A 23,343-nucleotide genomic window follows, 5' to 3' on the forward strand; every position below is an offset into this window, starting at 1 on the left:
ATATGGTAATAGTGGTGGTAATACTAATGACTCTAGTTGTATGCTATCTTACCATAAATCACTATGGTATTTAGGAAGAAACTGATTTACATCACTTGCAAAAGACTCTTAGGCAAATAAATGGTTTTTCTCATCATCTGCTGATACTTAAAAAACCCAATGCTATACTTGTATACCAGAGGTTGAGTCTGTTTCTTTTACTCTTTAACTAAGCCAACGTTCTTGCTTCCCACAATCAGCATAAAGCAACTGCAGGAGTGATTGCCATATTCTCACATGCATTCCTTTCGCTGAATTTCTGAAGGCAAAACACTTACTGCCTAGATTTTGTTTTCACAACTGATAAATATTGATAAATACATGGTTACTGACCTTGATTCCCTTTAAGCTGGATACATGTTTTATGGCCCTGTTGACACAAATAGATACTGCAGTTAACATCTCTGCAGGCATCCTTGAATAACAGCACATGTCCATATATAGAGATATAGATATATTTAAAATCTAACTTACACTTTTCCTTCTCTATAGTCATCCAATCCTTCATCATAAGACTTAGACCGTTCACTTTTTGTAGGAAATTGACCATCCACAATACTAGCCCTTATAGACTCTGCAGTCAAAACAAATGTATATCCTTGTTAATCAATCAATTAATCAATGTATCCACTGTTGCCACCAAATAATAAAGTAATGGTGTTTGGACCTGTAAACGTACCATGATCGTGTGATAGTTGACGTCGAATTAAAGGTACAAGAGAAGTAGGGCTAGGAGGAACTGTTGTAATGGTGGGCGCTCGTGAAGAAGACGCTGATATAACAGCAGAAGCAGGAATGTGGGCGATGTCATGGTCAGTACTCGGACTAGCTGGCTCATCTACAAGGAAACAATACAGCCAGTAATAACACCTTAGTAAAACTACTACCACCATCATCAGTTGGCTACCAATCTGACTAGTTGGGACTGATATAATGCCATGACAGCACCAGAGATCATTATGCAATACTTCACAGATATCCCAGGACAGGTGAGAAAACGTGTTTTAAGATTATTTGCTCCACTTTTCAAAAAATGATCCTCATCCATTTGAAAGACACACACTGTCAAACTCAATTTATTAGTGATATTACATTATAATAGCTAAAGCCTAATATTACTAGATGAATATTGAAAGGAATAGGAGATGTCAAAGTAGACACTGTACTGAAACAAAAACATTGCAAGGTTTAATTTCTTCATGAAATATGCTTTTCAGAAGACTCTCTATATTTAAATAAAAACACTGCCAGTGAATATAATCAACATTTAAGCAAACCTCACATGGCTGACTGCTGTCATGCATGCAAGCCTTAATTGAAATCAAATACAAAAAAATAAACTATTTCAAGTTATACAGAAATAGCTAGACCAATAAATAATACAATATATACCAATATAATAAAATATATTTTCATAGAAGGTCAAGGTCTATCCAGTAGCACAAAATTCAAAATGTAGTAGTAGTAGTAGTAGTAGTAATAATAATAATAATAATAATAATAATAATAATGCAGGGTACATCATTAAAACAAAGAGATAAAGCACGATTAAAATACAAATATCTGGTACAAATCAACAATACAGGTTATGCTACAACAATGTTTGCTACTGCTACATACCAAGTATAGATTCCAGTAACAGCTGATAGAAGTTATCACAGTCTGCACAGATCCAGCACCTATCTACTGCCATGAGGATCATCTTGCAGCACATGAAGAAGCCTAACGGTTTGGTAGAATTTGCCAGGATGCCAGGAAATAACATACACCTTAAGCAAATGCTAGAACGTTGAAACTTAACAGGGTAAATCTAGCTCATCTTTCAATGTACAGGAGAAAACTGTACAGAAATCCCGACCATAATCATGCTGCACTGTGATAATTAATATGTATAGATCCTAGGTGCTAAGCATTTTAATATGCTGTGCTTCTGAAAGGCCCATTGATATATTCCAGCCTGCACAAACAGAGGTTTATTCTTTCTTTTGAATGAACGCATCTGCACGTACAGCATTGTGTTTTCAAAGAGTAATTGATGGCTCTGGCTTAAGGAGGCAAGGCCTGCAGCTTCAAGGATTGGTTTTACATGCCTTCTCACACACACACTTTTGAAATGGAGGGAAACATTTCCAAGACTAGACAAATGTAGAAATTCTATGATGACTTTCTTTACATTAAGGGTTACCGGTATAATCCGAGATGGTAACATGTTCTATTTAATAGCACATACATTATGTGCTTTGCCAGCTTTTTTTTCTAAATGAAAGTTCTTCCTAATATTTTAAAAGACAAACGATATAAAAGACGCCAAAGGGTCTATTTTATATATATATCTAACGGTATTTCATAAATGCTGATTTTATTTTTTTTAATCTTTTTTTAAAGCGGGGAAAGAAAACAAAACACAACACAGCTGAAAGCTTTTAAAATATAAAATAGGCAAATATATTCATGGTCATTACTGCTGTTTTTCTGATGGGAGAGGGGAGAAAGAGCATTATTTTATTCGAATTTGCTGAAGACTTTTGCCAATTGCTACAGCTGTTTCTTTCTTTCCTTGAAATTCCCCATGTTGAAGCAGCCAACAGCTCACAAGCCAGGATCAGCTCAAAGATAACCACTTTGAGCACTACTTCTCTATATTCTCCATTTGCAGTAACAGCTTTGCGAGTAGTTGTTTCCATGCCCTGAATTTGTTTCCATGCCCAGGAAACAATCATCTCTCCTCTTATAACTGCGAAATACAGTCAATGCAATAGGTTGATATAGCATTTGCCTATTATGCAACAAGATTTACATTTACTCTCCAGAAAGAATAAGAACCAGCATCTATCAAATAGGCTTGCGTTAATTTCATACGAATAAAATATTAAAACAACCACTTTATACTACGACATCTTCCCTTCAATTATCCCTCGAAAGTCAGGCAATATATGCTTGCTCACACATGCATTCATGAACATAGCTCTCTCTTGTTTTTTTAACAGGAAGGCAAAGAGTAACAATCCTCACAAAATCAATGCGCTTGTACTGTCTGGCTGGACGGTGGATGGTTCAGTCAGCTGATAAACAGAGCCTTGAAAGAAAACACTGTCCATTTGTTCAAGACTTCAGCAATGAGCTTCTCTGTGGCCTGTCTGTAAGGTGGTAAGTGAAGAACGGAAATGGAAGGAAGATACAGCAAAACGACTGAAACTAGAGTAAGACCAAAAAGCAATGTATGCTGCAATGGGAAGCCGTGTTATTTGCACAGCATCCTCAAAACCCACTAATAATAAAAATGCCAAGCTTGCATCAACTCTCTGGTTTTTCTTACATAATCAAATTGATTCAGCCTTACTTTTGCTCTAGTAATCTTGTATCAATGGCACAGTAACATTCCAGTAAGCTGCATCCCAAAAGCAATAAAAAAGAATTTCAAATAAAAGAATGTGTCAAATCTTTCATAAAGCAAGATACAAACACAACAGACTGTGATTATGTGGCTGAGTAAAAGCATCATATTAGAAACCTCAGATGTTCATTCATAGCCAAGCTTCAGCTTTATAGCAACTTTAAATTTCAAAGTGAATTTATGGCTAAATAATTAGTTTAGAGTTCAACATTATAGCTAGCATCCAAAGAGCTATGCTTCAAAGAGGTAAGAGGCCTTTGGTATTGAGTTTAAAAATTTTAAATGCACAAAACCGGCAGATTTTTTTTCCTCCAATGAGGAAACTTGGCCTCAAAATTCCTTCCTTCCTCAAATTACACATAAATCAGGCCAATTGACAGTTAGCTTAAAATTATTTATTGAGATAAGCTTAAAAATGATTTATTGAGATAAGCCAGATCAAACTGTGACTTTGTGTGTGTGTGTGTGTGTGTGTGTGTGTGTGTTGTTTCAATAAGGAATAGTCTAGTTCAGGGGCAGCAATGAACAGGTTGGTTCATTAATCCATCAAATGAGATGAGAAATGGAAGCGTTCATGCCAAATCTCAATCAGGTTCATTCCCATAATGGAACACTATGAATTAGCATCACTTCCAATAGGGGCTATTATGTCATATCTTTTGTCATTCATAAAACTGAAAGATATCATATTTGGTGCTAATAACAGTCCCACACTAGAGATGCTGATGGAGCAATCTAGAAATGGTGGTTTACAAAATAACTGGCCTAAATGCATTATCTTCTATGTTAACTTCCTCTCCCTGGCTTAGTGTTGTATCAGTATCAAAACAAAACATAATTGGGTTGTTTGTTGGGAAGTTTCTTCTAGCACATTCTGGAGAAGCCACAAAAATATCCTAGGGCTCGTGCTTCAAGCCTATTGCAAAGTGAGATCTCTCAAGTATAGATTAGAAAACTCTAAGATGCAATAAACTATTTGAAAGACTCTCCATATACATGTCCTGATTCTATGCAAATCTCTCTTTATAATCCTGAAATGATACCTCTACTGAAATCAGATCTCTAATTCCAATATAGGATCATAGCCCCTCAACAGAAATATTACCAGTAAAAACTATTTTTCTATCTCAATTCCAGTCTTTAACACAGGCATTAAGTCAAATACTTGTATCAAAACATACTATGGTATTTCTTCAATTCTAAGATGTCATTGGTAGTAAGACAGATTAATTTCAGTACCACCAACAGAAATCTCTCCCCCCCCCCCCCCATGATTCAAAGATGCACTCCATTTTAAAAATGTTTATATGAGGGGGGTGTCTTATAATTGAAGAAATGTGGTATTTAGTGATAGAAAAGATATCTTAAATGACCATCTTGGAGATAAAATTTAAGTTCCTATGTTTTAGCTCATAGTAGGCAGCAAATTCTCCATAAAAGTGGTCCATCAAAAATAGAAAGCTAATGTTCCAATGTCACTAAAATATGTTGACAAATATATTTGAAGCAGGATTTTGTTATAAACAAATAGGCAATCTTGAAGATCTTCTCGGAAGTTTCAGTAACAACAATGAACTCATAAAAATTTGTCAAAACTTGGAAGTGATCAAGTGACATATCTACTTCAATGTCTAATTTTAAAATATTTTTAAATAGCCAATTGCCATGGACATTGAACTGGAAAGCACAGACTTACTACAAAAATAAATATAGATCAAAATTATTTCAATACACATTAAAGAGGAAAGGATTTTGATAGTAACAGTTATCAAAAACATTGTGTTAGGAAAGATCAGACAGGTTAAAAAAATTTCCTGCCCAACATTAGCCTTGATACCACAACTGATACATGACTGGGACTTAGGGCATGAAAGTAGCAAGGTGTGTTTATTTTCCAGTTATATAAGAGCCAAAGATGGATTTATGTGAAGGACAAGAGCATGCACAGTCAAGCTACTGAAGGCCTTCTATGGAACTAAACTTTTAAATCTTGCATAACATCCTCTGATGATATAGTTTTCTCTCGGCAGTGCTGTATCTATGGGAACTACTTCTCCCACAAATTCTTACTGTTGGGATGCTGCAAGACTTCAATAAAGTGTCCATAGCTAGCCTATATGTTTTAGGGAAAGGAAGGGATGGATGATACTGGCCTAATCTCTTGTCAGTTCCTACTATCTACACAACTATTTCAAGCAGGCATACTACTGTACTTAATCAAAATGTTCATTGTACTATGAACATCATGTCACTGAATCACTTTGCACAAATAGAAAGTGCCATATAAACCATAATTCTGCCATCATCATAATCACTTCAATACTTAATGAACTGGCTAGATTAAAGTGTTAAACCATTCTGATCGACTAAATAAAAGGTCCCGATTAATTGGACTTTAGAGAAAATATTTTGAAGTACAGCATAATCTCCATGTTTTGGGGGAGGGGATTAATATCACCACCACCCCATGGACAGCTAAATGTGAATTATATCAAGCTTTACATTTTGACTATACTGTACTTGGGCCAAAAGCATACCACATAGTCACACTAGAGGACCCAGGACCCATCCACACTGCCATATAATGCAGTTTCAGAATGCAGATAAACTGCATTGAACTAGATTGTATGGCAGTGTAGATTCCTATGATCCAGTTCAATGCAGTTAATCTGCATTATGAAACTGCTTTAGATAAAAGTGTAGATTCAGCCCCAGAGAGGCCCACAAACGCATCTCGGGTCTATAGCAAGTTACCATGTTATATTGCAAATGATTACACCTTCTCTGCCATTCTGACAGAATGATGGGAATGCCTTTTTATGGTGTTTGTTCCAACATATGTGTCTAAAAGGAAAGATCTGTCCCTTTTCCTTAAGACTAATTTTTCTTTATATGCAAATTTATGATAAATCAACTAACTAAATATGTATGATTAAATTACTAATATTTCTTCAAACCAGACAACTTTCCTAATTAATATTAAACTCAACACAAGAATGAAAGTACACATACAGGCAGCTCCCAAGTTAGAAACCTCTGACTTACAAACGACTCATAACAAGCCAATCTTTTCAAAATCCAATTCTTACAGGGACAGAAAGTGAAGTGAAATCTTCTGAGCAGGAGTACAATCAGCAAAACAAACACCACAGGGGAGTTAACCCTTCACTATGCTATCCAAAGCATGCATGTATGTGTATGTACGTGTGTATGTTTGTATACATGTGTATGTGTTTGTGTGTGCACACGAGTGTGTGTACGGCTGGAATTACACTTTAAAAATGTACGTGTTACAAACAAATTCAACTTAAAACAAACCTACCAAACCTATATTGTCCATAACCTTGGGACTGCTATATATTCGACAATGGTTTCAAAAAAACCATCATTTTAAGTATTTTTGCTTGAAAATAAGGGAATCAATCCTAATGCACCTTTAAGACTGAAGTTTTAAGTTCAAAAATCACTTTTATTTTGGTGCTATGCTGCCAAATTTTGGAAATCTCCCACCACACAGCAGGACTTCAGAGGGGGAAATTTCCTCTGAACTCTCATCCCTTGACTGAATGGTTAAGGTCCAAAGAACAATTTTTTCATTCAGTGGGTTCACAGAGTATTTCAGTTTCTCTTTTGCAAGCATCTTCCTCACCAATGTCAGAAGGCACCACTAAAGCTGTCCAAAAGACAAGTTTTAAAAAAATCGCACTGGGCATGCCCACATGCTTGGATACATCTGGATCCAAACCAAAATAAATAGGCCAGGTCACGCTGGGGCACATGAAATGCCATAAACATTCCTTCTTTAGTGCGTTGAAAATGTAATTTCGGCCTCTTAGAAATAAAAACAAGTTCTGTTTCAAACAATGTTAGACACTAGATTAAAATTAGTTTGAGATGACAGCAGTAACGAAACCAACAATTAGCAGTGACTCTGTCTTTCCTATCTATTTAGATTTGACACAGATTTAGGATTTAGTGCTGACACACAATTTAGCTGGGGAAGGGAAAAGGAAGGCACCAATAAGTCATTGTACTGATGATCAGAGGCACCTGCCAAAAGTAGCCAATCGTTTTGGAACTGCACATAGGAACATCACTGACTTATAAACCCTGCACTTCTGTACACTGAATATCAAATGATGACAGGAATGATGATAGAGCCTCAATCGGTTGAAAATACTGCAAATGGGCGACTGCCTTCCATAACATTGCAATCAGGGTCATGGGGGGCTGGGGAGGGACAAGGAAAAGTAAAGTTGCGAGAAAGTGGCAATCATGGTTACATGAGTTGCACTGCTGCGACTCCTCTTTCCAGTACCAAACCTGAAATTTGCAGAGGCTGAGTATGTGTACATGTGAACATGTGATGGTCACTGCACAGATACATTTGTAGCAACCTTTTTATATTTTCAAAAACAAACTGCAACAATGATATTAATGTATCTTTGGCCCACTACACTGATTCTTTTTGCATATCTCCAACAATTACATGACTTCACAAACCTTCACATATATCACCAGCCATGGTCAGTTCTCTATACAAATAGGCTGCAACACATCTCTATAGTCTTTGGAGACCAAATTACAACTGGAATTTAAGACAAAGCTTTTATTACAACCATGAATATATATGTCTAAGCATGTTGGTACAGTAGAGTCTCACTTATCCAACATAAACGGGCCAGCAGAATGTTGGATAAGCAAATATGTTGGATAATAAGGAGGCACTAAGGAAAAGCCTATTAAAAATCAAATTAGGTTATGATTTTACAAATTAAACACCAAAACATCATGTTATACAACAAATTTGACAGAAAAAGTAGTTCAATACGCAGTAATGCTATGTAGTAATTACTGTATTTACGAATTTAGCACCAAAATATCACGATGTATTGAAAACATTGACTACAAAAATGCATTGGATAATCCAGAACGTTGGATAAGCGAGTGTTGGATAAGTGAGACTCTACTGTACCTCAATAAAAATTATACTGCATCAACAATGAAGGAAAAATGCATTCTGGCTCATTAAACACATTTCCTTTTCCTTGCACCATCACCTCTCACTTTTTAATTTATTCAGCATATTGCTATGGACTTCATTTCATCCAGTTCCTTCAAAGAAGTCCATTTCTTATGTAACAAGCAGCATCTGCTTTTCCTTACTTCTGAAGATGCAAGCTGACAAGCATTCTACTTCTACCCTACATTCCTTTAAGATCTGTCTAATCCCTATCCTCTTCATATCCTACATGATTTTCCTATTTCTTCTTTCTCTTCTTACAAGCCATTATTCATATTAAGTTCTTAGATTTTAAAACAGCTTTGCAAAAGACTGACAACAAATAAGATAAATTAGTGACAGCGGTTCAAGCATGTACTATATATCTTTAGTATTCTTTTCCTTGCAGATTAGCACATATAAAGTTTATTTGAAATATTTGGGACCAGAAGTGTTTTCATTCGGAATTTGATATAGCGTATTACATACAAAAACCTGCAAAAATAGATATCTTGGAGATGGGACTAAGCCTGAATGTAAAATGCCTGTATGTTTCATATACACTTTATGTACATAGCCTAAAGATGATTTTATATAATATTTTCAGTATTTTTGTGCATGAAACAAAGTTTGTGTCCCCTAGATCATCAGAAAGGAAAGGTGTCACTGTCTCACAATTCATGTTGACAATTTTGGAGCATTCTGGAATTCTGAATAAGGGCTGCTCAACCTACTCAATGTCTACACATAAGTAAAGGGACTTCAACTGCACTTACTCACAGGTAAGAATGGGTGAATGGTAACCAGAATTACTCATAGAAGCAATGGGAATTTTAGTAAATCATTTCCAATAAAATCACCTCTAGATTTACAAATACCTACTGTTTTTCTAGAGCAGTGGTTCTCAACCTGTGGGTCCCCAGGTGCTTTGGCCTACAACTCCCAGAAATCTCAGTCAGTTTACCAGCTGTTAGGATTTCTAGGAGTTGAAGGCCAAAACATCTGGAGACCCACAAGTTGAGAACCACTGCTCTAGAGAGAAATATGCAGTGAAAATCATACACAGAAAATGAAACGCATTTAATTTCTAACCAAAGTGACAGAAATATGTCTTTCATATACATAATCACAGACAACTACATTTAGACATACTGAGGACGTACAGAGTGAGCAATTTTTACCCTAAAGATGTTTTGGGGCCTACAACTTCCATTAGCCTTCACAAGTAAGCAAAAGTTATAGGAAATGTAAGGGATTATGGGAATTGCAGTCCAAAGACATTTGGAGGGCCACAGAAATCCCCACCTCACTTTAAGCTTTGATAAATTTATGAGGTTCCGTTGCATGAAAAATGTGCATTACACAGAACCTGAAATTTAGTATTATAGTAATACAGTAGAGTCTCACTTACCCAACACTCGCTTATCCAACATTCTGGATTATCCAACGCATTTTTGTAGTCAATGTTTTCAATATATCAAGATATTTTGGTGCTAAATTCGTAAATACAGTAACTACTACATAGCATTACTGTGTATTGAACTACTTTTTCTGTCAAATTTGTTGTATAACATGATGTTTTGGTGCTTAATTTGTAAAATCATAACCTAATTTAATGTTTAATAGGCTTTTCCTTAATCTTTCCTTATTATCCAACATATTCGCTTATCCAACGTTCTGCTGGCCCGTTTATGTTGAATAAGTGAGACTCTACTGTATTTATGCACATAAATCTGTCACAGTTACATTGGTATAACTATAATACACAAATGATTACTATAACCACAGAAGTGGGGCAGATGGCCCACATTTTCCACATCTAATTGGTATCCCATAAAAAGGCAGTGCTAGAATAACATAATCTGCAACCTGTTAGCCATCTACTTTTGCAATGGTCACTGCTGCAAGAGACAATGTTAGAATGAAACAATCTCCACAAAATTGGTTGAGTATACACAGCTTCTTTTATATAGTGGAACTGAAATGTAAATTATGTTTTTTAAATTATACCTTCTTATATTATGAAGTACAGTAACCAGAATATAATAGGTTAGTTACAAAATGATAAGCCAAAGTATATCAAAACATATACCACAGAGGCATAGAAGCTACAGATTTAACTCACCTATGAATGGAATAGATGCCAAGGAATCACCAGGTGGGCTGGAACTAGAAGCTTTTCTTTCTTCTATTCTTTTTATATGGACTTCTCGACGTGCATCATTGGGTAGCCAGCAAGTTGTTTCTGAGGCAGGCTCTGGATCATTTACAGCTAAGATGTAGGACTGATGTCGCAAAAGTTGTGGTGTCTGATGGCCAGACGGAGACTTTTCTCGCAAAACAACTGTTTCTGTCTCTTGATCTACATGTGATGGTCGAATTTCATCTTCTTTTTCAAAATCTCGAACTTTTTGTCTGACAGAGACATCTAAACTAACAGAGGTAGTTAAGTGCTCACTCATCTGTGGGACAAATTTGGCAGAAGCTATGCAGGAAGTAGGAGAAAGAGTACTTTTGCCTAGGTCTACTTTGCGGTCTGGTACACTTTCTGCATGTATCCTGGATTGTTGATTGAACAAACTACTGTGGTGCACATCATTTACTGCTCTTTGGTTTCTGGTAGTAACACTATCCAGGCTCTGATTGAGGGGAAGCGACGGTTTTGCTGCATAGGGAATAGAAGTCTTCAGGGAGTTGCTTCTTGTGCTTCTAGCTGTTGAGTGAGATAATCTTTCCTGAAAAATGGTTGCAGGCTTTGAAGTTCCACCAGCAGCTGGCAAATTTCTGACAGGTTGTAGTGTTTTTCCATCTGGTGAAATCTTCTGGAAATGAGGGGCAGACCCTAAGGCCCTGTTACTTATGAGTCTACCATCAGGGTTATAAGCACCTGGAGCCCCAAAAAATTTTGAACCTCGAAAGGACAAGTGAAAAGCTTGTAGTCGGGTTCTCTCATGAAAACCTCGCCTATCATCTTGTTCAGTAAACCCTGTCCATTGGTAAGTCTTCTTTTTGTCTCTGTTTGGATCGCCAACAAAGTTATCAGCATGAAGATTTTCTATTGTATCACCCTGTTTGCCTAAATAGTCCCAAGATCGTGTCCTATAATTTCGAGGACTGAGAGGTGGTGAAGTCAGAGCATCTTGTGAGGCACTCCTTGGCCACTCATTCAGCACTACATTGGGATCCTCAAGTCGTTCCTGGGATGCGCTTTTCTGCCGGACCTGAATGGCCGGTAGAACCCTATCATGAGAGGTGCTTCTGCGTCGTACCTGTGAACCAGTGCGATTTGGTACCATTTGATTATAATCAGTTGTATTCTGAGATGCTGCTCTTAAGCTATCTAACCTTTCTTGTATGGTCCTGCAACCATACATTTGCAAACGCCTATTATCGATGTATTCCTTATAGGTTTTGTAATTTTTCCAGTCTATGTGTTGATGAGCATTTGGAGAAGTGTAGTGATTAGTAGTAATAGAGGGAGAACCTACACTTCGAGTAGGGGATCTAGTAGTTGTGACCTCTTCTGGATGCCTTCCAAAGGTTCCAGATGTGTTAGTTATTCCACTAGGATCTACTGGCCTTGTAAGCGGCGTCTGAGGAAGTACAATGGCAGTGGACATAGAAGAGGATGGTGAAGTGGTTCGTGCTTTTGTTTTTGGTGTGGCTTGTTCCTTGAAACCATAACTCAATTCCTCTATCCGGTGTGATGGAGTAGTGTGATTTGTTCTACACAAAGAGAAGTCTACAGCCTTCTCAGAAGGCACAACAACAGTTTTTACAGTCTCATTGCAAACACAGACAGCCGTGTTAGATTTTGCAACATCTGTTGGAGATGGAGGCACTTGTATTTCCATTCTGTAGGCCTTTTCTGGTTGTGCTGATGTCCGTACAGGCTTACTAGTTGTCTGTTTTCTCTGTGCAGAATCAGGAGATGCTTTCTCAATAGGTTGTGCCATTCCAGTAGCTGGAGATGTTAACCGAGGATAACATATTGGTGGTGGTTCAGGTATGTTGCCAGCATTACCACTGTAGGCTTCATTGCCTTTCAGGTAGGCATCCTGGGAATATGCCTGTGAACAGAACATTTTAAAATAAATTAAATTACTAAAAATGTGAATGGTGCACCATGATGCAGTGAGATGATTCAGTGGGCAGTACATTATTTGAAGGATAAGTACCTTTCATATGAAACATATACTACAGATACTTTTTTCCCTAAGCATTAATGTTCAATGGAACAAGAAATAAATGCCTTTTATTATTACTCCTGGTGTATGAAAACATGCCATGGAAATTCTCCCCCAAGGATTAAGCATACCACTATAAATAAAATCAACAACAAATTCTATCAATTGCTGCAGATGATTAGGAGGAGAGAGAGATTTGTGAGTGTAAAACACGAAAGGATTTCTTTCCCTAGATATCTCCAAGGCCAGTTTTAAATATTTCTCCTATCTGTGATTTTCTAATGCTGGAAACTATGATTCTGAAGAAATCGACAGGTTGAATATATGTATTATGTTATTCACAGAAAAATGTAGTTCTTTTCCACATAAGGAAACAGATATATCGAAATGGCTGCATTCAATATGGATTGCTTTCCTGAAAGGCACAATTGCTATATCTAAGATGAACAGACAGTGGCAATGTCTTTGTTGCCAGCCAACGCCCACCCTCCTTCCAAATAATCTTACATATTACTTATTCTATACTACTGACGATAGTACAGTTTTTTAAAATGCAAAGATACCATTGACATATATGGCTGGGCAGCTATTTATAGGTACTTCATTAAACTGGAACACAGACAGTCATAAGCACTGTATCCCTTCCCTGCTTTACAATTTCCATTTTATCTTGCTTTTTAATAATCTTATTCCAAAGTAACAAAAAATCTGTTTTAAAACCTCAATGCTTTCTTCTGCAGCAAGGCATTTCTCTAACCATCAATAACTAATAGCATATTTTCAAGGTCTATCTGGAACATAATAAACAACATTCTTTTATACTGTACCATGACTTCCTCTAGTTGTAATATTAAATTTAAAAAGCTGAGAACACACAGCTTACGGATGCAGAAATCTTTCAATTATTTTACAAAAACACAGCTTAGATGTGGTATCATATTACAGCATTTCTTGCTCAAATCATAACATGCTCCATTCAGACAAATCAACATGCCCTGCCTTAGCATTAGACGGGTTGTAAAAGCCCAAATGCAGCCATGAACATTACACTGAGAGCAAAGTATTGAAGATTAGGGCGAGGCACTAAAAACACACGGCTGTGATCAATATTACTGCGAGCATTGGTTATGTGCAAATAAAATATCAAAGCCAAACTGCAAAGAAATAAACCGAGTAACTAACAAAACACAAACACACATTGAACAGGTAACAGGATCAATATTATAACTGAAATTAAGCTAACCAGCAGCTCTAGCTTGCTTCCAGCAACTTGCAGGCTTTAACAGTCCAGCATCTTGCAGATCTACTGAGAAACACATGCCTTACAAAATTGGAGAAATGGCTACAGTTCATTTCTTACCAGGGCTGTAACATCCTTTGAAAACTGCAGCTGGCAGAAAACAGGAAAACATAGCAAAAGCTGCTTATGGATGTAAAGATAGAATTATGTTGTCATATTGATGCTGGATTCACAGGAAGCTAAAAATACATCTACACCGATTCCTCTGGAAGGTACCAAGAGAGGTAAAGGGCAGTGGAGCATAAACAATAACTTCAGCCTCCTTGTGAGCATGTCTGTCTCCCGACTTTTACCTGCTTCTTGCATTTATTCCCTAGCCTTCTAGAAAAAGAAAATACTGTGGTGCTGTATTCCTTCAGAGCATCTTTCCTGCTGCAAACGAAGCCCTCTGGTTGTGTGACAAGGCGTCCCTTCTACTAGAGCAACACAACAGTCTTTCATCTCCCCTGAGCTGCTACCATCCCTGCTTCCAGATGACGAAACAAGGGTTTCATTATGCATTTAAAATCCGTGCACCCCTTCCCCACATGCATCGGAAGAGAGCCACAAGCTGTCAGCTGACTGCAGCTGCTTTCATACTCTACGACTGACATTAGAAGATGATTTTAGAATAATCTTCAGAGAAAAGCCGTCTCCCCATGTGATCATTTTCATTTGATGTATCTTCCTTGTTTCTTCAGCACACTCAGGCTGTGCTTCAACTGCAAGGTGTATACTACACTGCTGCCTCATTTTTGCAGTCTCTCATGTTAGAAAATGGAAACTCTGCGTTCATGTACTTTCCGGATTAAGAGGAGGCGAAGAGAAAAGGAGATACACACTGAGATATGCCTATGAAAAAGCAAGCTGTGGTACATACTGAGGAAATAACATATTGGCTCTCGCCCTGGAATATGCCAATACTGCCTCCTAGGTTCAACGTAAGCATATTCAGAAATCTGCAGGCTTGTAAGGCAGTTTAAAAAGAGAAACCAAATTTCTGTCTGAAAAAAACCCAGAGGTGATGACAAATGAGAGGAAATGAACCTGTTATATATTAACAAAAGTATAAACATAGAAAATTATCAAAATATTTTTATGATCAAAATATGAAGGAATATTCAGTATTACTTCTATTTATTTTATGTCTATGTCATTATGATCATTTGCAACCATAATATTTTTTTAAAGGGGGGGGGGTCTCTTCTAATCTTTAAAAAAGCCGAAGAGGCCCAAAACATGGGGAAATGCCCATCATGCTCCTGAAGGTGATAGAGCACCTTTTCATTTTTTTAAAAAGGCACAATTTTACATTGCTAACAAGGGATGGGGGCCTCCTAAACTCCTTCAGAACTTTCCCTATCCTTCAAGTACAGAATAAAAACTTTACACAGTGCATTATTGTATCTCAACAAGTCAAATCAATTCACATCCAGCTGGTTGTGCCTGCTCTAACTATAATCATGTGAGCCACTTTGGGTCCCACTTCGAGAGAAAGGTGGCATATAAATCTAATAAAGAAATATATTTCATGGGGAACTAAGTGCAGCCTACTCCATATGGAACAAATCCATTGATTGTATAAACTAAAGATACAATCCAGTCATGTCCATACTGTCCCATGTACATTACCATATACACTATAGCTTCCTTCCCCTAACATCAACCTTCGTGCAAGGAGGACAAGCATCCAAATAAACTGGAATGGGGCTTTTGTATTCCAGGGACAAATTTTAAAATAAAGCAATGCCCCCAAGCCAGAAGATTCACAAGATAATAAATGGTCATGAACAAGTATAAATATTATATACCATGTTAAATAAGACCAGGTTCTTCATTACAGTGGGCAACAGAAACATTTCAGTTATTCTCTTTTTTTCAATTGTAAACTAAAGACCTTAGGTATTAGGATACTGTTCTATACTGAAGTTTTGACCCTCTCCCAATCAATCCCCTCAACCCATGAATTTTTCTACAAGCACTTACATTTCTCCCTATGAGCTACTGTTTTTTCCCCAAGATAAAAAAAACTATCAGAGTTTCAGAGACATGTTTATTAAACACCTCCAGGGCAATGAGCCACATCCTATATCTGGACCTGCCATGCTGTGTACATGTGGACAATTCAATTAATGTCCTGCTGCAATTATGTACACTTGCTTCAGGATGCAAAAGAAACGGAACAGTGCAGACAAGCAGCAAATACCCTAGTGATAACTTCCCCTGTTGTTTATATTAAGCAAAAAGCTTATATAAAAAGAACAGACAATCTTCTAGCTTTTTTAATCAATTATGAATATGCCTAATAGGAGTCTCTGAACAGGATCCAGTTAGAACTACCCTGAGGACTAAGTTCCAGAAAAGTAGAGCAAAGTAAGTCAATTGCATTCTTCTATCATATTACCAGGCAACATGTCTTATCAGTTGCCTGGCTGCTAGGACTGCCATCCTTTTCAGTCTACCCTAGGGGAGAACAACGGTATATAAAATAAATAAATAATATGGACAGGTTGCTTACCTGTAACCATGTTTCTTCGAGTGTACTCTGTGAATTCACACTAATGGAGAGGCTGCGCCTGCGCAGGTCCCAACGGAAACTCTTCCCAAGCTGAAGTTTGAATTTTGGCGGTAGCCACGCCCCTCCGTCCCCGGAGGGCATATAAGGCAGCCCTCGGCGTCTCCTCCTCAGTTCCTACGCCGCAAAGGCAACGAGAAAGGAAGAGGGTTTGCCAGAGGGGAAGGAAGGGCGGGCTTGTGTGAATTCACAGAGTACACTCGAAGAAACATGGTTACAGGTAAGCAACCTGTCCTTTTTCTTCGTGTACTCTGTGAATGCACACTAATGGAGACTAGCAAGCTTAAGTCTCGGAGGCGGGCTAAGCAAACCCTGACAACGAGAAACTGTCCAAACATATGTTTATTAGACATGAAAAAACATGAAAAAACATGAAAAAACCATGGTCCGAGGACCCAATAAGGTATTGCATCAATGCACACCAAATACCGAGAACAGTCCGGTAAGGCATGATATAACCCTCGTAAGAGCACATGTGTAGGCAGGAACATCATTCTCCCAGGGAGAAGGCAGTAGCAATAAGGCACAAACTGTCAGAGAACAGTGCAAACATGTACCGAACAGGAGAAAACAATAAGAGAGTCACATGAGAAAAAGGTAGCCACAGAGAAGTCGTAAGAACAGAAGGTTTAGGACAAGCATGAGGATAAGACTGCTCTAGCAAAGGCTGAGTCCTTCAAAGTCTTTTGGTCTACCCTATAGTGAGACACAAATGTAAGGGGGTTGGACCAGATTGCTGCCCTGCAAATAGAGTCCAGGGGAATGCCCCTTAGAAAGGCAGTCGACGTGGAGAGACCTCTCGTCGAACGCGGGCGAACCGACGGGGGGGGAGGTCGTTTGGCTAGTTCATAGGCCAGTTCAATGGCCTGGGCAATCCAATGGGACAGTCTCTGTGAGGAAATGGGATTGCCCAGTTTATCTGGAGCATGGGCCACAAAAAGTTTTGGGGTCTTTCGAATGTCCTTAGTGCGGTCTCGGTAGAAAAGAAGTGCTCTACGCACATCAAGGAGGTGCAGTCTCCGCTCAAGGGAAGACGAGGGGTCCGGGAAGAAGGCGGGAAGGACAATGTCCTGGTTAAGGTGAAAGGCCGAGACCACCTTGGGGAGGAAGGTGATGTCCGGACGGAGAACGGCGCGGTCGTGATGAAAACGGAGGTAGGGTTCATCAACCCGAAGGGCCGCCAGCTCCGAGGGTCTGCGCGCTGAGGTTATGGCCACCAAGAAGGCAACTTTCCAAGAAAGGAGACGTAGGTCGATCGAGGCCAAGGGTTCGAAAGGAGAAGCAGTGAGCTGGGAAAGGACAAGCTCGAGGTTCCAGCCTGGGGTAGGAGGTTGGGCCGGTGGGCAGATGTTGTTGTATCCTTTCAAAAAGGTCTTGACGAGGTGATCGGAGAACAATGATGGTCTACCATGTTGTTGAAAGCACCAGGATAGAGCGGCCAGATAAGATTTCATAGAGGCAAGAGAAAGTTTTTGCTCTGCTAGAGACATAAGGAAGTCCAGCACAATCGGTACCGAGGTTGGGAAAGCAGTGATTCCTCGGGAGCGAAGAAAGGAACGAAAGCGAGAGACTTTATAAGTGTAGGCCCTGGTTGTAGCCGGCTTGTGAGCTGCGCGGAGGACCTCTTGTAAGTTCTGCGGGAGGGAGGTCAGGCGAGAATCCTCCAAGCAGTGAGATGTAGAGAGGGGAGATCCGGATGCAGAATCTGGCCGTTCTCCCTGGATAAGAGGTGTGGTAGAAGAGGCAGAGTGAAGAAGGTCGCCTTGGAAAGACGAAGAAGAGCCGGGAACCACGGCTGACGAGGCCAGGCTGGCGCTATCAGGATCGCCGACATTGGTACCGACCGGAGTTTCTGCAGGACCTTCGGTATCAGAGGAAAGGGCGGAAAGAGATAGATCGGTTCCGCCGACCAGTCCAGACGGAAGGCGTCTCCCAGGCAGCCTGGAGAGGAGGACGGGAGAAGTCTTGCCCCGTACCGAGGCAGCTGAGCGTTCTGGGGAGAAGCGAAGAGGTCTAGGGTGGGGAAACCCCATTTGAGAAAGAGAGAAAGAAGAGTCTCGGGGTCGAGCATCCACTCGTGGGAGGAAGACGTCATTCTGCTGAGGGCGTCTGCCAAGTTGTTCTGGATCCCGGGAAGGTGAGTCGCCGAGATTTGGATGTTGCGGGCTATGCACCAATGCCACAGCTGGGAGGAGAGAAGCATCAGCTTCCTTGAGCCCGTGCCGCCCTGTTTGTTGATGTAGAATACTGCTACTGTGTTGTCTGACTGTACGAGGACAGATCTTTGGGAGATCAGGCGGGAGAAGGCTTTCAGAGCCTTGAAGATAGCAAGGAGTTCGAGAAAGTTTATGTGGTTGGCCTTCTCGGAGAGAGACCAGAGGCCTCGAACAGTGAGGTCCTTCATGTGGGCTCCCCAGCCGAAATTGGATGAGTCTGTGGTTATGGTGATCGAGGGAGGAACCGAGTGGAACGGAAGACCCCTGCAGACGTTGGAGGGGGACTTCCACCAGAGAAGCGACCGACGAACATGAGGCGGGACCGAGAGGAACCTCGAGTTGGGGTGGCGAAACGGCTTGAAAACATCTAAGAACCACCTCTGCAGGGGCCGGAGACGGAGCCTGGCGAACGGGGTCGTGAGGACTGTGGAGGCCATGTGGCCCAGCAGTATTTGGATGGATCGAGCCCGAACCCTTCGGTGGGTCTCGCAGAAGATGATTTGTTGACGGAGAGCTAGAAACCTGTCGAGCGGGAGCGAGACAGTCTGAGCGATTGAGTCGAACAGGGCGCCGATGAAGCGGATTTTGTTCGACGGGTTGAGGTGAGATTTGTCGTGGTTTAGCTGGAGACCGAGAGAGTCTAGATGTGATGATCCATGGGCCTGGTAGTCCTGCTCAGGACATTGTAATTCCTGATGAAGATGAAAACTTGGGTTTTTTACCTTCCCAGTCTGAACTGGATTCCTCTCAGCCAGATCTTTCCCAGGCAGATCTGGGAACCTTGCACCTGCAAGAAAGTTGTCTCCCAGAAGTATGTCAAACAAGCCCAGAGCCTACTTCTCCCGTGTTCTTGCGCCGGGAGTTTTGTAAACAACAGAGAAGTTTGGATTCAGCTTCGCGCAGGAGTGCGAGGATTGCAGCTAAGAATGTAGCCAATTAAGACTGCTTCTCGTGAGAATCTTTAAGGAGTTTAACATCTGGTCTCAGAGTTTAGCTTTCGTTTCTGATTCCCAGAGAACTGCTTCGGTGGGAAAGTTTGACTCTATATAGGTGTTTTACCCGCGTAGTAACTTCGCGGAGTCAATTCGTCAGCCTACGGAGCGAGTTGTGTCTGGACAGCGCGCTCCGATTCAAGCCTCGCTCCTGCTCAAGCCTTGCCTTGCTATCCAGCCTTCGCCTTGCTTCCCAGCCTTTGTTTATCTACGGACTTTGCCTTGTTTCCCAGGACCAATCCTTGCCTTGTTCCACGGATTTTACCAAGTTATTCCACGGACCTTGTTCTTGTTCCTAGTTACCTTGTTCCACGTTTTAAGCCTTGTTTCAAGTATCAAGTTATTTCCTAGCCTTGCTCAAGTTTATGGACTAAAGGACCTTGTCATCTCCCCTCACTTTGCCTGGCAAAGTGAGTGTTTCGGTTATTGGATTACAACTTTGGACCATAATATTTCTTATTGGACATTGCTTTTTTGGACTAATTTTGACCTTTCCTGAAAGGTCCGCTTCTGAACTAACTTTTACATTTGCTTTTATTAACCTTATATATTTCCTTAATAAAGATATTAGTTAGAATCTGGCCTCTGCGTATGGTTATTGGTGCTCTGTAGCCGGGGTCGTGACAGTTTGACTCCGCCACCCTAAGCACCAATTAACCTCGGCCAGAATGTCTACCGGAACCGTGCCCGGTGGGCAGCCACTGAGCTACACCATCAGCAAGGACGAAGTGGATCGCATCCGCGACAGACTCAACGCCCAGGATGGAGAAATAAAGGGCTTGCGGGAGCGCGGAATCCGCCTCCCGGCCATGGCGTTGCCTACCAAGTTTACCGGAGAAGCTTCTAAGGTTCATGTTTTCCGTCGCCAATGTCAAGCTTATCTAGAGGCCCGTGATGCCGAGTTTCCCCAAGAAGACATCAAAGTGGCGTGGGTTTACAGTCTTCTAGACGGACCAGCGGCCAATTGGGCGACGGCACTGTTCGACCAAGCCTCTCCACACCTAAGATCAGCGCAACACTTCTTGGACCACCTCAAGGAGACTTGGGGAATCGAGGACAATTTGGAGGCAGCCGGTCACAAACTCCGTCGCCTTTTCCAAGGAGACAGACCTATGTCTCAGTATATAGCCGAGTTCCGAGTGCTGGCCCACAACACCGGCTGGAACGATGTAGCCCTCAGAGGACAATTCCGGGAGGGTCTCAACATTGAAATGCTGGAAGAAATCTCCAAGGTGGATCCTCCCCAGACCCTCGAGGCACTCATTGATCAATGTTTACGGGCTGAAGTCATGATTGCCAACAGGAAACAGTGGGTTCGAGGCCAGGGCAGTAGAGCCGGGGCAAAACCCCCCGCTCCCGCCAGCGTTCAGCCACGTCCAGTGTGGAGACCCCCACCGCCAACCCCATACCCCAGAGGAGGCGAGGAGGTGCCGATGCAGTTGGGCAATGTGCGTCCCAGACTAGATGCCGCCGAGAAGGCCCGTCGTCAACGCTTAAACCTCTGTTGGTACTGCGGGAACGGGGGCCACTTCGCCAGAGAGTGCCCAGCCAAAGGGAAGCCTGCCGCCCGTCTTGCGGCGGCGTCCTCCACGGAGACGAAGGCGTCTGAGCCGACTGGCACACAGCCGGCGGGGGAAGCCAACGACCGGGTGTAGAGAGGCTCGCCAACCCGGTCAAAAAATCCATTCAAGAGCCGCCAACCGGGGTCCTGTTCCTTCTCGTGGTCACATTATGGTCAGCAAAAAGGGGACCCGTCATGATCCACGCCATGATAGACTCTGGAGCTACCAACAATTTCATTGATAGAGAGTATGCCGACTCTCTGGGATTACAATATCATGATTTCAAGAATGCCCGTGTGGTGCAAGCCATAGACGGCCGCCCCCTCAAGACGGGGCCCGTAAGTCAGTGGTCGGAACCCACCAGGATGTGGATAAGGGAACATATGGAAGAGATTTCCTTCTTTGTTACCGAGGTCCCCCATTTCCCTGTGATTTTGGGAATTCCATGGCTGACTCTCCACGACCCTAACATCTCCTGGTCCAACAGAGAACTGCAGTTTGCTTCACCGTACTGCCAAAACCATTGCCTCGTAGCCAAGGTCTGCCATGCCACAGACACCGAGCCCATCATCACCTTGCCAAAGAAGTACTCCGAGTATTGGGATGTATTCAATGAGAAAGAAGCCGAAAAATTACCCCCACATAGACCTTATGACTGTGCCATTGACTTGGTGGAGGGGGCCCCGATCCCGCGAGGGCATCTCTACTCCCTGACTGAACCAGAGCAAGAAGCTCTCAGGGAATTCCTAGAGACAAACCTTCGCAAGGGATTCATCAGACCCTCTCAATCCCCAGCCGCCTCCCCAGTGATGTTTGTGAAGAAGAAGTCAGGGGAACTACGCTTGGTGGTGGACTACAGAGCATTGAACAATATCACCAAGCGGAACAGCTATCCCCTGCCCTTAATCTCGGATCTACTGGATCGGCTTCGAGGAGCCAAGGTTTACACCAAGCTGGATCTTCGGGGGGCTTACAACTTAGTTCGCATCAGGGAAGGGGACGAGTGGAAGACCGCCTTCCAGACCAAATTCGGATTATTCGAGTCCCGAGTTATGAATTTCGGTTTATGCGGAGCTCCCGCAACGTTCCAGCATTTTGTCAATGACATTTTTCAGGACTATCTAGACAGGTTCTTGATAATCTACCTGGACGATTTTTTGGTGTTTTCTAGATCACAATCAGAACATGAGAACCACGTCAAAATGGTGTTACAACGATTGCGGGATCATGGACTTTATGCCAAGCTGGAAAAATGCGCCTTTGATCTACAAGAGGTAGATTTCCTTGGTTACCGCATCTCGCCTCTAGGGCTTTCCATGGATCCAGCCAAGGTTTCAGCAGTATTGGAATGGCGGGCGCCAACTAACAAGAAAGAGGTGCAGCGTTTCTTGGGGTTCGCGAACTATTACCGCAAGTTCATTCCAGATTTTGCCCGCTGGTCCGACCCCATCACTAGCTGCATCCGTGGAAAGCAGCCTTTCCGCTGGACTGATCAAGCAGAGAAAGGGTTCCAGCAACTAAAGAAACTATTCACCTCCCAGCCAATTCTACAGCACCCAAATCCTGGAACCCCTTTTGTGGTGCAAGCGGACGCCTCTGATGTGGCAATTGGGGCTGTACTCTTACAACCGGTGGGAGATCACCTCCATCCCTGTGCCTTTTACTCTCGTCAACTAACCACACCAGAGAGGAATTACACCATTTGGGAAAAAGAACTACTGGCCATAAAGGCAGCCTTTGAAACTTGGAGACATTGGCTAGAAGGGGCCAAATTTCCCATTGAAGTCCACACTGATCATCGTAATCTAGAACATCTAAGAACTGCCCGCAAACTAAATCAGAGGCAGCAACGTTGGGCTTTATTCTTTGAACGTTTCAACTTCCAGATCCATTATGTGACCCCAGCCCAAACCAAGCAAGCAGACGCCCTGTCACGTAAACCGGAATACGCTGCAGGACGCAAGGAGACCTTTGAATCCCAACTACTACAACCCGAGAACTTTGCCACGCTCACAGTGGGGAACACCAAATCCACTCCCATTGGTTCAACTTCCTCTACTCCAGGACCCATCTGTGCTCAAGAAATCAGGGCTAGTC

General features: G+C 41.5%; 1 protein-coding gene across 10 annotated transcripts in view; it reads right to left on the reverse strand.

Annotated features, from left to right (window-relative positions):
* arhgap21 (Rho GTPase activating protein 21) overlaps positions 1-23,343 on the reverse strand; it is a 126,261-nt gene that overhangs the window by 14,314 nt on the left and 88,604 nt on the right. For 6 of the 10 annotated variants that reach the window (XR_010007087.1, XR_010007086.1, XM_008112405.3 and 3 more), the window contains exons 7-11: positions 13,983-14,012; positions 10,561-12,505; positions 719-877; positions 514-613; positions 373-409 (exon numbers count right to left, since the gene is read on the reverse strand). Coding sequence is in view for 8 of the 10 variants with exons in the window: in XM_008112405.3 (XP_008110612.1) it covers positions 373-409; positions 514-613; positions 719-877; positions 10,561-12,505; positions 13,983-14,012 (2,271 nt within the window). In the remaining 2 variants the exon portion in view is untranslated. Of the gene's footprint in view, positions 1-372; positions 410-513; positions 614-718; positions 878-10,560; positions 12,506-13,982; positions 14,731-23,343 lie in introns of those variants that run through there. The other 4 variants (XM_008112407.3, XM_008112406.3, XM_062983749.1 and 1 more) reach the window with 3 other exon arrangements.

This window comes from Anolis carolinensis, chromosome 6, assembly GCF_035594765.1.
Source record: "Anolis carolinensis isolate JA03-04 chromosome 6, rAnoCar3.1.pri, whole genome shotgun sequence".
NCBI classification, from domain to species: Eukaryota; Metazoa; Chordata; class Lepidosauria; order Squamata; family Dactyloidae; genus Anolis; species Anolis carolinensis.